The sequence below is a fragment of the Serinus canaria genome, chromosome 7 (genome assembly GCF_022539315.1).
Source record: "Serinus canaria isolate serCan28SL12 chromosome 7, serCan2020, whole genome shotgun sequence".
Lineage (NCBI taxonomy): Eukaryota > Metazoa > Chordata > Aves > Passeriformes > Fringillidae > Serinus > Serinus canaria.
In genome coordinates, this window is record NC_066321.1 from 18,998,068 (window position 1) to 19,010,932 (window position 12,865).

General features: G+C 39.0%; 2 protein-coding genes across 6 annotated transcripts in view; one reads left to right on the forward strand and one right to left on the reverse strand.

The window, feature by feature from the left end:
- KLHL41 (kelch like family member 41) lies at positions 1–10,029 on the forward strand. The gene is made up of 6 exons (XM_009087970.4): positions 1–1,797; positions 4,419–4,576; positions 4,666–4,773; positions 5,599–5,784; positions 6,328–6,474; positions 7,286–10,029. The coding sequence occupies exons 1-6, from the start codon at positions 541–543 to the stop codon at positions 7,395–7,397; spliced, it is 1,968 nt and encodes a 655-aa protein (XP_009086218.2). The 5' UTR covers positions 1–540; the 3' UTR covers positions 7,398–10,029.
- FASTKD1 (FAST kinase domains 1) overlaps positions 1,093–12,865 on the reverse strand; it is a 22,325-nt gene continuing 10,552 nt past the window's right edge. For 4 of the 5 annotated variants that reach the window (XM_050976797.1, XM_050976796.1, XM_009087971.4 and 1 more), the window contains exons 12-14: positions 12,462–12,603; positions 11,366–11,483; positions 10,181–10,360 (exon numbers count right to left, since the gene is read on the reverse strand). In XM_050976797.1, coding sequence (XP_050832754.1) covers positions 10,271–10,360; positions 11,366–11,483; positions 12,462–12,603 — 350 coding nt within the window. In that variant the 3' untranslated portion in view covers positions 10,181–10,270. Of the gene's footprint in view, positions 1,182–10,180; positions 10,361–11,365; positions 11,484–12,461; positions 12,604–12,865 lie in introns of those variants that run through there. The other variant, XM_050976795.1, reaches the window with a different exon arrangement.

Here is a 12,865-nt window from a genome sequence, read left to right on the forward strand (position 1 = left end):
TTTTGGAAAGCAAAACTTTACCTGAAATAACACATATTTTATGTCTAAACAGTAGTGTTTGGTTTAAAACCAAATGGATATGAAGAAGCAGCCCAAAATTTCAAGGCCTTAATATCTGAAGAAATTGTATATGTGATATGGTTCTGTATAAAGATAATCTTAGAACAAAGGTGATCGATACAAAGTTATGGAGTTTTTTAGTATCTTTATGACTACAGCAATGAGCTGTATTAAGCAACTCTGAAAAAGTGAACAGTAGTTGAAACTGACAACTCGATTAATAATATTTCAGAATATTTAGTAACATGTATCTGTGTACTCTTGCTCATAGCTGTCTCACTGAGGGTCAGATTCTGCTGTCCTTACTCATGTCAAATAATTTATTACATTGCACATAATCTTACTGATTCAATGTGGAGAATGATGGCAAAACCTGACCATAGTGACTAAGAGCAGCAGTTGCTTCTTTCAGTCTTTGACAGCTGCAAGAGCAACTCTGTTTTTCCAAACCGTCCATCCCAAATTCCAACCTGTAAGAGTATGTACCTATATTTAGCTAGTGAGATTAAGTTGCAGAGGCTTCAAGCAGGGCAAAAAGCACATTGGTCTGCCTTTTTTACAGACAAACCTTTGGGCAGACAACAGCTAAAGCTTTCTACTCCCTCCCCTTTTCCAAGTGTTTGCGAAATGGATTCCCAAAGGGAACTCACTGAAGAGCTCAGACTTTACCAATCCACCCTCCTTCAGGATGGCCTCAAGGAACTCCTTGAAGAGAAAAAGTTTGTAGATTGCTCTCTAAAAGCTGGTGACAGAAGCCTGCCTTGCCACAGATTGATTCTGTCGGCATGTAGCCCTTATTTTCGTGAGTATTTCTTATCAGAGCAAAATGAAGAGAAAAAGAAGGAAGTAGTTCTAGATAATGTTGACCCCAACATCCTGGATATGATTGTCAAATACCTTTATTCAGCAAGTATTGATCTCAATGATTCTAATGTGCAAGATATTTTTGCTTTGGCCAGCCGCTTTCAGATCCCTTCTGTATTCACTGTGTGCGTCTCCTACCTCCAGAAGAGGCTTGCTGTTGGTAACTGTCTGGCCATCCTTCGGTTAGGTGTTCTGCTTGATTGCCCAAGACTCGCCTTTTCTGCCCGTGATTTTGTTTCAGATCACTTTGTGCAGATCTGCAAAGAAGAGGATTTCTTGCAGCTTGCCCCGCATGAACTTATCTCAGTTATTTCACCTGACAGTTTAAACGTAGAGAAGGAAGAGCTGGTATTTGAAGCAGTAATGAGATGGGTCCGAACAGACAAGGAGAACAGAGTAAAGAGCCTGGGGGAAATTTTTGACTGCATACGTTTTCGTCTAATGCCAGAAAAATATTTCAAAGAACAGGTTGAGAAGGATGATATAATTAAAAGCAACTCAGACCTTCAGAAAAAAGTTAAGATTATTAAGGATGCTTTTGCTGGAAAACTGCCTGACTCTGGCAAAAGCACAGAAAAGTCAACCAAAGGGGAGGTGAATGGCGATGTAGGAGATGAAGACTTACTGCCTGGCTACCTAAATGACCTTCCCAGGCATGGCATGTTCGTCAAAGACCTGATTCTTCTGGTTAATGACACTGCTGCAGTAGCTTATGATCCTCTTGAAAATGAATGCTACCTAGCAGCCCTCGCAGAACAGATTCCCAGAAATCATTCCAGCATAGTCACCAAACAAAATCAGGTCTATATTGTTGGAGGACTCTATGTGGAAGAGGAGAATAAGGATCAGCCTTTCCAGTCATACTTCTTCCAGGTACAAGCTTTATATTTGTTGGTATAATAATAGGTGCTTATGAGGGTTACTGAAAAGTTTTCTGAGTGTCTGCAAGTGGGTTGTCTAGTGTCTTTGTATGGTGATGGAGAGAAGTATCTAGAGAGAGTTATTTTTGTCTCAGAGACAGAAATGAAACTGAGGGCCTTGCATCTTCTTTTTCAAGATTAACTGCTGGTGAGATCTCAGAAAATACTAAAAAGATTAGTATATTCTGTCTAGGCTCTGCTTTTCATTAAGGCCCAGATTTTTCATTGTGCAGATGTTTAAATTTAGGTCTAATAATATTTTTGTAAAATAATTTTTGTGTATTTTTGTTAACTGATGAAAGTTGGAGTGCTTTAGCTGGTTTAGATCATCTGATGTCTTTTTTTTCTTTTTTTTTGCATCTGAAATACTTTCATGACAGCAGTAATGTGTGTATTTTAAGTGCAATTTCTGCTACTAAAATTGCAGAAGTCCTTTTTGTCGTATCTACATTTGAAAGCCTAAGGGCCATATAAATATGTAATTTAGAGGCAGGTTTTTGTCTCAGCAAACTGTCAGTGTCAGTACACTAAATACCATGTTTCAACTGAGTGTAATTGTATATCTTTGTAGATCTCTATTATACAAGGCTCATTAGTGCTAACTGTAACTAATATATTTCAGGAAAATTAGCAAAAATGCAGTTTGTCATGCTTACACCATAAGCATGACAAACTTATACCATAAGTCTGTTTTGGTTACATGCTTTGGTGTATATTTAGACTATTTTGTGCTGAATTATGCAATATGCTGCTGGCCACGTCCTCTCTTTAGGCACACTGACCTAAAGGATTAAAAGTCCTGTTTAAATATGAAATAAAGCACAGTAATAAGCAGTGATAAAATTCTGAAGCCTCAGATATTAAAAAATGCAAATATTATTTATAGGAGTATGGCTCACTCATTCCACACACAATAAAAGACTTGGTTTGCGACATTTGTTACATCGATGAGAGGGAAGTCTTAGTTTGTAGGGGAGGGACTAACACTGTTTCATGTCCTTATGTAGGTGTAAAACACTAATCACTGAAGTGAAAAACTTGTTACAAAAATATTCTTTCAATAGAAATAACACACTGATGTAGTAATGTGTATTTAGTCCTGAACTGAATAAGTCTCAGGCTATTAGAAAGGGGCCTGTGAGAAACAAAACCTCAAGACTGATACTAAAAATAGATTAAGTTTTCAAAATTCTACTTAAAATGTTGATATCCATTTCCTGAAATCATGTTTGTTTGTTTGTCATCTTTAAGCTTGCTTACTGCTGCTATTCCCTATAGTTACAATGCTTGGCTGCGTTACCCATGTGCCTGTTGATCTCTCCAAAATATTAATGCAGTGCCAAACCAATTTTCACTTGCTGATCTTCCTTTTTCCACCAGTGAAGCATTGTATTTTGTAGCTTGCAACCTGGGAGAAAACAAGGCTGCCACTGGCTTGAGAAGGCATGACAAATTGATGCCCTATCAGCAGAAAATATGACATCTTGAAGACTTAGGAAGTAAGCTGTGACCTCTGAGGGGTACATCTTCTCATTACCCCACCCAGATCCAGCTACTGGGGAAGTCCATGTCCACGAACTACATTTCACTGTTGCAATAAAACTTTCCAGCAGGAGTGGTCTGTCAAGTCTGGGAGATGCACTTAACATGGAAACCTTGACTGTGGAACATACTCCTGGAAGAATAATGTCACCAAGCTAATCCTGAACTTTATTTTGACTGAACTTTCTTTTACTTTCTAACAAATGCCTTTACACCACACAAACTCTTATCTTACCCTCCCTTCCTATACCAATGTCTAGCAAATCTATAAGCAGCAGGTCTGAAAAAAATAATTCTTTTTCAATGTTAGAGGTAATTCAGGTTCAATCACAAGTTCTCAGATCAAAACAAAAAATAAGCACCACAGTTCTAGGAAGATCCTGGTTTATTTTGCCATCTGTCCTCTGCTTCTCCTTAAGTGTTTTCAGTATATTGGATGTTAATTAATTGAGAGAGCCCTGAGAGTACTACAGTAGAAATGACATCAATATTATTGCTTAGGGAGCTGCAGTGAGTTCCTGTTTTGCTTAAGAGTGAAGTGGTTTTTGTGTCTTCAGACATCTCACAAAACACATATCTGTTGCCCTAGGAATTGCAAAAGAAAAAGCTGTGCCATTTGCCATGTGATGTCTCCTGATCAGTAAGAAGAACTGTGTGAGCATGTCTGGCACCTCACTGTAGAGATGAGCACAACCAGCTAAACATACAGGTGTGGAACTGCAGGAGTGGCTGCTCCCTTGGGCAGGAAGGAGAACCACTTGTTCTTTCCAACATGATAGGGAACTGAGAGTGAGGGACCTTTGTGTAAGGAAGAAGAGCTTAATAAAGAGGCAAAGAAACAGTGAGGGTGAACAGACACAAAGAGAATTGTATGGCATTGACTCTGCACTGAGGGAAGGGCAGGTTGTTCAGGCAAGCAGATTTGCTGTTGAGACACTGGGTGCCAATAGATAAATTCTGTGGAACGGTATTCATTGTGTGGATTTTTAGTCTTTGCCTTTCCTAACCCTTGCTGTTCTGATGCTCTTTCAGCTGGATAGCATTGCTGGTGAGTGGGTTGCCCTTCCTCCACTGCCATCAGCCAGGTGTCTCTTCGGCCTGGGAGAGTCAGACAACAAGATCTATGTAATAGCAGGCAAGGACCTTCGCACTGAGGAGTCACTAGATTCAGTGTTGTGCTACGACCCTGGGTATGTTTCAAATTTAATTACACCCACTGAGGACACGTAGATGGCACATTGTTATTTGAAAAAACCTAACACTGATCTTCTTGTTCCAGGGCAATGAAATGGGGTGAGATCAAAAAACTGCCCATCAAAGTGTATGGCCATGCAACTATCTCAAACAATGGATTGATATATTGTCTTGGTGGAAAAACTGATGATAAGTGAGTCTCTAAGTGTTTTTATGACAATTAATAACATTATCTTCTTGGTCCTTAATAGATAATACGTCCTTACACTCAGAAATGAGGTTTTCCCTTTTCTGCATCTCTGGTTTAAGGTTGCTAATAGTCTGGCAGAGGGGAACACATTTATGGTATGTAGGATACTTTTTGGTGATGAGGTAAACTACTACAAATTGTAATTCAACTTGCTATTTTAATAACCATACTTATTTCCAAGGCAAATTTTACTTACACTACAGACAAATTAGTAATACATAGCTATGAGGACCTTCACTGAAAGTATTCTTTCCTTTCAGATAGAAATACCTAGGTGCCCTGGGATTAGAGCCTGTTTTTCCAATTTTCTGGCCTGTGATACCTGTTATACCTTATTGGGTATGACATTAGGAAAATAAAAGTTTTCACTCACACTGAACATGAGGTGGTAATTTTTAAGTGTTTTATGGGGGATATTTAAGATAAAAGTTTGTCTGATCAGCCAAAACACCATCATAATCTTTCCTTTACCTTATGTATTCCTCCACAAATCCATCTAAATACAATATGCTGGGAAAGGATGTTATCTTTCTCCTCAAAACTACAGTGAAATGGCTGCCCTGTGTAATGTAAACCACATTTGATTAAGTCCTATGGATGTGAGTAATGCTTTGTAGACATTGCAAGGATTCTCAGATTAGACAGAATAAAGGATTCTCCAGGAGAGGGAAGAGGTGGTATAGCTAAACCCATACAGTCTACCTCAATTAGATCTACTAAGTCAAAAGTTCATTAGAAATGATCACCAGTTTTCTTTTTGCTCCCCAGGAAATGCACTAATAGATTATTTGTGTACAATCCCAAGAAAGGAGACTGGAGAGACCTGGCTCCAATGAAAGTGCCTCGCTCGATGTTTGGAACAGCCATCCATAAGGGCAAGATTGTCATTGCAGGTGGTGTCACTGAGGAAGGCCTTACTGCATCTGTTGAAGCTTTTGATCTGACCACCAATAAGTGAGTGCAATATTCAAGGTATTTTAATCAAGTTTTATCATCTAGGCTTTTAGGAGCTCTGAGGTAAGAGTCACAAAGCTGTTCAGGTACCTCTACTCCCACTGAGACATTTGGTCTACAGTCACATCTTCAGCAACAGCAGTTTACAGAGCGGGCCTCTGGACGTTTTTCCTGCACCTGCACACACTCCAATTACTATGCTAATGCCATTTGAAAGAAATGTGCATTTTGGAAACTGTAGGGAGAAATGAGAATAACTGGGGAACAGTATGTCTGTATGAAGCATATTACTGAACAATCAGGGAATCTGTAAGAAGTTGTCCCTGAGAAGAGATGTGTGAATGTAATTGTGTCATTTAAGAGCTGCAGAAGTCCCTGAGGGGATGGAGACACTGAAACATACTACTGATAAATCTCAGGTTTTTTTCATTTTATTAAACCATGGTCTTGGTACCTGAATTTGTTGCCCAGAGAAGTGTTTTAGTGCATTCAGTTAACAATATTTCTTATGTGTTTAACTTGACTTTTTCTTTTGATCTTTAGATGGGAGATAATGCCTGAATTTCCCCAAGAGAGAAGTTCCATTAGTTTAGTCACTTTGAGTGGAGCTTTGTATGCTATTGGAGGCTTTGCAATGATTCAGCTTGAATCTAAAGAATTTGCACCTAGTGAAGTCACTGACATATGGAAGTAAGTTTAATTTTAGTCACTCTCTTCTCATCAAAGGTCTTATCTAAAATTGAGGTTTGTAGTCACTGGAGGCTAACACTATTTTTCTGTCTAACTCTGAAAATGATCCATAGCACAGGCTGTAAAACATTTGTTGATAGATAAAAATGTTTGTCAGAAAGTAACAAACATGAGACCTGGATCTAATGACTACTTCCACCTACTAATTATTTGACAGTCCAAGTCACAATCTTCAGCTGCTTTAGAAGAGTAAATTGCCATCTCTTGGCATGTTTAGCCTTGCCAATAAAAACATTCTTTTGTGGCACTGTGATGCAGAAAAGCACGTATATAGAGGCCTGTACCTACTGATGTGTTGATGGTCAAATGAGTAATGTTCCAAGAGAATCAGAAGTCCCTCGTTCCTAGGTTTTTTTGAGCTAATCACAGCAGCAGTGATGAGACCTCATATCTCTGCTGCGACTCTAGTTGCTAATGTGAATTCAGAAGCTTTAGTTGGCAGTAGGAAGGAAAACTCCCCAACTTTGTATGCAAGAATCTGAAGAAATTTAGAAAGGATGCTTAAGGAGGAAACTTTTTTAAAGAATGACACAGGTCAGCAAGAAGCTTTAGGGACCAGGAAAAGAATAGCTTGTGTGCAAGAACATTTTTCTGTTCTGGAGTAGAGGACAAAAAAGCCTTTTGCGGCACCCTTAAGCACATGGTTGCTACAAGCATTTGCAACAGGTGGACTATCCTCTTTTTCATGTATGTGTGCTGAAGCATCAAACTCAAATAAAGAAGCTATTTTCTAACTTTTTTTAAAATGCAGGTATGATGATGAGAAGAAAGAATGGGTTGGCATACTGAAAGAGATCCGATATGCTACTGGAGCCTCCTGCCTGGCCACACGCTTAAACCTCTTCAAGTTATCAAAACTGTAAAAAAAATGCTGGAAGATATGATACGGTGAAGGAGTTTTGACAGGGTCTTCTGGTTTTGTTGCATGAAAATGTCCCCAAATTGTACAGTTTTATAGCAGCATACTAGTCATACTGGGAACTGTTCAATAGTTCATTTGTCTGTCCACTTCCTAAGATACTTTCTAGCTAACGAGCAACCACTGAATTTTTGCCAGTGTTTAAATTTCTAACAGGTTATAATTAATGTTGATTAGATTAAGATTTTGGCAAGAACTCCATGTTCCACTCTGTGAAATTGCAAACAACACTAGTTAGCCTTCCTTGCACTCAATCCAATCCAGGTAGCGGTGGCTTGTCCTCCAAACAATGTGCATGAATTAATTGTTTAAGTTAAATACAACTAATAGGTAGCTAATTTTATTCTAACTGGCTGTTTGTAAGGCCAGATTTCCCCTTTTAGTAATGTATGTAAATCCTTCACTCTTCAGTGATATCTTGGAAATATTCTCATCACAGACCTCAAAAAATAATTTAGCTTGGAATTGAAATGAATGTTTTAAACAAAAGTGGCTTAATATTATGTGGCCTGAAAAATGCCAGTCTCAGCCAAAGCTATACTCGTAGATAGAGGAGAGGGTAGAGAGAGAAGTTCATAAGGGTAGTAGCTCTGTTTTACCTACTGTGTTTAGACTTCTGATAACAAGGATTTTCCACTTTTTTAATGCTTTTATATTTATTTCCAAAGCAAATATTTTATGGAAGTTTTTTCTCAGAGATCTGACGTCAAAGCATTCATGAAAAAGTCCTAAAAGAACTATCTTTAGCAAATACCTGTGACAGAGAGGACTTTTTCATTTACTATAGAGTTCATGCATTTTGATGTTGAAACTTTTAACAATTAAACTTTGTTTTTAAAACTATAAAAGTATCACTTGATGGTGTCTTTTTTTAGTGATTAGCTCATCATCACTATCATATTGACAGGATATAGATCTCTTAGTACAGCCTTTGCCCAAAATAGAGCACTCAGTTTTCTTCTTCTTCAGAGCTTGCTTACCATTTTTTTGGTCCTTCAAAGGATTTCTCCATTGCATAAAGAGTGTGTCATCAATCTAAAGGATTTCATAAATTTAAATCTAAATTGGAAAAAAAGGCCACCACACCTGATTGAATAGCAATGCCAACTATCAGATGACCTCTTGCATTACTCTCCTATGAGACAGAAGTAAACATATGCAGAGGCACAGCCATCATAGTTCATTTCAGTATGTTACTGACCACTAGTACTTAATCTGTGAGGCATTTTCCCTCTACTACCCAAATCTGCAGCTGTGCTTAGCACCTATTTATATTGGCTCCAGTTAGATCAGTGGTTTACACCACTCATCTGCTCTAACACTTGCTGATATAATATAGAAAGAATGAGTGTAAAGAATCAAGTACAACACATTTTACTGACTTGCTTTCTTTTTGCTTTTCTTCAATGGCCTTTCTGGACCACTCATAACAAGTTTTAATCCTCTTCCCATTGTGCATACTCATAACTATATCCATACATAATTGGAAGAAAACTGAAAAGCAGGGTTCAGCTCAAACACGACCATCCTGACTGATAACTTCAGCCACTATATTTAGGATTGTCTTCTCCATTTTATACAAAATACAATGCACACAGAGTCTTTCTATGTGCTGTGCCTTCAATGACATTTCCTCAAAGCAGTCATTACATCTCGGAGCCCTTGTCCATTTGATAACCCTAAGTGTCTAGACTGCCATCTTCTAGTTTTGTCAGTCATCCCACAAACATGAGGGCTGCCTCAGGAGGAAAGTACCTTACAGCTTAGATACGTTCTGTTGGTTTTTCCTGACTTTCCATTCCTGTTGTGACTTATATTCAGTTAATAAAACATTTTTCTTCTCCTACTGAATAGTAAAAAAAAAAGGTGACAGCCAGATGCATAATGGCCAATTCAGATATGCAGTTGCTTACCTGTGCCAGCTTTCAGGTGAAGTGATAAAAGAATGTGTCCTGTTTCTACTAAACAAGCAAGAAAACATATCCTCATTGCACATGTGAGAAACCAGGCACAGCTGGCACTCACCCATAGGTGATGGCAGCTGTAGGCACAATGTGGCTGCCTCTGGAAATGGGATGATTTGCCAAGCATGATGCCCCTGCAGTTACTGCTCTACAGTGAACATTCTCCTGACTATTCCACTTCTTCCTTCCACATCTCAGTGTCTTATACCTCCTGCACAAACCTGGCTGGATTTTCCAGTGTGTGAAGGTGTTCCAGAAGGCTCAGCCATTCTTCTGCACCCACCAGATCACAGGGTAGCACAGTCCCCTCCAGTAGCTCTGTTCTGAGAATGGAAACTGAATGGCTCTAAAAGCAGCCCTATTCTTAGAAAATCTGTATTTCAGTTTCTTGGTTTCAGAGTACAGATAGTGTTTGATTCCTAACTGCTCATTCTGTCACACAGTGGAGGACAGACATAGTTTACAGTAAATTGGTGACTCCACTCTCCTAGTTAATAGTATTTCCAATTTTTTCTGTGGAGAGTTTTATGTCTGGCTAAGCCTCTGTGCTATTTATTTAGGAAATAATAATGTAATTTGATTGCAAAACTGCCGGATTCATGTGCTTGTAATATCTTCCAGATAATGAGAAATTTTAAGCATCCTTATCACATCTTCCCAGCCCACTGTGACCTGCCTTTTGCAATCCCCAACAAAATGAGGATTAAATCTCCTTACAACTGATGACCTTGGCAAGCCTTGGCCCAGCTGATACAGACAAAGAGATTTTTGAAACTTCAGTATTCCAGGATTACAAATGTTTGATGATACATAAACTGTTTTTATAAAAGTACTTTAGACTGGGTGTCTGGTATCACTGTATTCCATATAGCTGCTGTCTCAGGTATTCCAGCTGTTCACTTTTTGTTGACAGAACCATAGAATTCCATTCAAAGTGAGGAATCTGTAGGACAGAATGGTACAAACTGACTTTTAACATTGGTATAAGCCACATACCACATAAGAGCAAAGAAAAGGCTCTCCGATATCTGATGTTCTTCACCTGAAGATATTTACCATCTGTGTCCTTCCAAAAGCCTGACTTGCTCTAATACTAAAAAGATCCATTCCTATTGTAAGATTCTCCTTTATGTAAGTACAGTCAGTCTGCTTCCAAAAAGCAGCATTACTGCAGGGGTACAAACCAGATGCCCACACAATATAGGCTGTGACAACTCCATTACACCCTCCCCTCTTTTAAAACCCAAATTGAGAGAAAAATCCCAGGTCACTGTAGTTTGTAATGCTAATGCAGCAGACTGGAATGGTGTATCAGTAGTATAACATGAAAAAGGATGATTATTCTGTTTAAAAAAACCCAACTAACAAAATTTAAGCTTAAAGAAGGATTCTATCTAAAATTAGGTTAGGTGAGTAATTAAATATATAGGAGCCTCTGCATTAATGAATCTCCATTTCCCAAATGTTTCAGTGCTGGTGGTGAATTATGTCTGGCCTCTAGTGTTCCCCGTCACAGCACTATCATTGCAGCAGACAAACAGCACCCATACACCCTCTGGCAGCTGCCAAATTGTCTGATCACTCAAGGAGGGTATGTTCAACCTTCTTCTACCATAGAAATCTTCAGTGAGTTGAACTGAAACTCTCATTTGACTTTTTCTCCTTTACTCAGGCTACATGAGATTGCTAGTTTGCCTGCAGTAAGGTCAGACTGGGACCTTTTGATTTCAGCTTTGCTTCACCCTCTTTCAGAGAAGGTGTGAGTTCGGTGAAGTCCTTACATCATTTTGAGAACAGCTTAGAGCTTCCCCCCAACTACAAAAATTGCTCTCTCTTAGTAGGTGCTTTTAAAAGATAAAACTGTCTCAAAATGTGTTGTGAGGAGAATGGATCATTTGGCACTGCTGATACAATCCAGAAATGACACAAAGTATTGCTGACTGCTCACCTGAACCACTCGGTACCCCAGCATTTCCAGGTGTCGCTTTTTCACTGCAGGTTCTCCTTTCAGATGACGTGAATAATCTTTGCTAAAAGCTTTTGAATCAAGAAATTCCAAAGCAATTCTGCAAACAGTAAAAATGTGCATTTACTTCCTTCCTATTCAGGTCCTACCTGAATAGTAAGAAGTGATAGTTCTAGTTCAGTATTGATAGTTACAGCAAGACTAAAACCTAGCAAGTCTCAGAAAACAAAAATTAAACAACTCCCTGGAATGAGACAAAACATTTTCCTCCTATTAATCTAGAGGTACTTGAATTAAGAAAAAGCATTTTCTCCCTGCATCTGTTTTTGTTCCAATGGTAAAAACAGCTAACCAGCATTTTCAAGGCTTGCATTTGAAAAAGTGGGAGGAAAACAGTATTCCAATCTCATGAAACACATGTCAAGAACCTGTACTGGGTTTGGCTGGGATGGAGGTACTTTTCTTCTTACCAGTTGGTATGATGCTGTGTTTTGAACTTGTGACCAGAACTGTCAATAACACACCAATATCATGGCTACTGCTGAAAAGCACTTGCACTGCATCAAAGCCTTCCCTGTTTCTCCCCCTGTGCCCACAGTGCATACACACTGCATTGACAAGAGCAAGGGACACAGCTGGGAGGGAACCTCAGCTGCCTGAAGTGGTGTCTCACACCATACAACATCATGCTCAACAGTAAAGCAGAGGGGACTTTATCCCACACAGCCATTGCTCTGGCACAGGTCTGCTGTGGGTGAATGACTGCATGGCTATCGATTCCTTTGTTTCTCCCTCCCCCTTTTTTTCCTCTCCACTTATTAAACTGTCTAAATTGCAACCCAGGAGTTTTCTTCCTTGCTGTTACCCTCCACATTCTCTCCCCCATCACACTGTAGGGGCATGAGCCATGCCATGCAAATGGGAGGGAGCAGCTGTGGCTAACCCACCACACCCCAGAAGGCTGAACCTCATCAGATTTTGGAAAAAGGAACAGAACATTAGAACATGAACATCAAAAACCCATCTAAACTGGATGTAAGCTTGGAAGAGCTAATGTGCAAGAATTCAGTGTACTGACCTTTGAGCTCCTGGAGGCAGAGCCTTTGTCCCTTCATCCTTGATGTGATGTCTCAAGTGTGTTCCCCCCATACCACTCAAAGCTGTATTCTGAGCCATATAGGAAAGAGGCTTTTTATTTACATCCAGGACACACTCAAAATCTGCCAGAAAACAAAAAAAAAAATCTGTTTACTGACAAAATAAAAATGAAAGAATTTGATCTGTACAATGTTTACTTCTAGAAAAACTGATAGCCATAATTAGAGATACCCACCACTATTTATACTATAAAGATCATTTTGGAAACTGTATTTTATGCAACAATTTCTTTTTTACAATATCTTGTGTTATTTTGGGGCCATATTACCAGGAGCTTCCTAATCTTGGTAATAAGAATGATATGAAAGGACTTCATAACAATTT

Coding starts and splice junctions, on each gene's coding strand:
- KLHL41 (XM_009087970.4), top strand. CDS start 541: ATGTACCTATATTTAGCTAGTGAGATTAAGTTGCAGAGGCTTCAAGCA. Junction 1,798..4,418: donor TCCAGTCATACTTCTTCCAG/GTACAAGCTTTA, acceptor ATGCTCTTTCAG/CTGGATAGCATTGCTGGTGA. Junction 6,475..7,285: donor GAAGTCACTGACATATGGAA/GTAAGTTTAATT, acceptor TTTAAAATGCAG/GTATGATGATGAGAAGAAAG.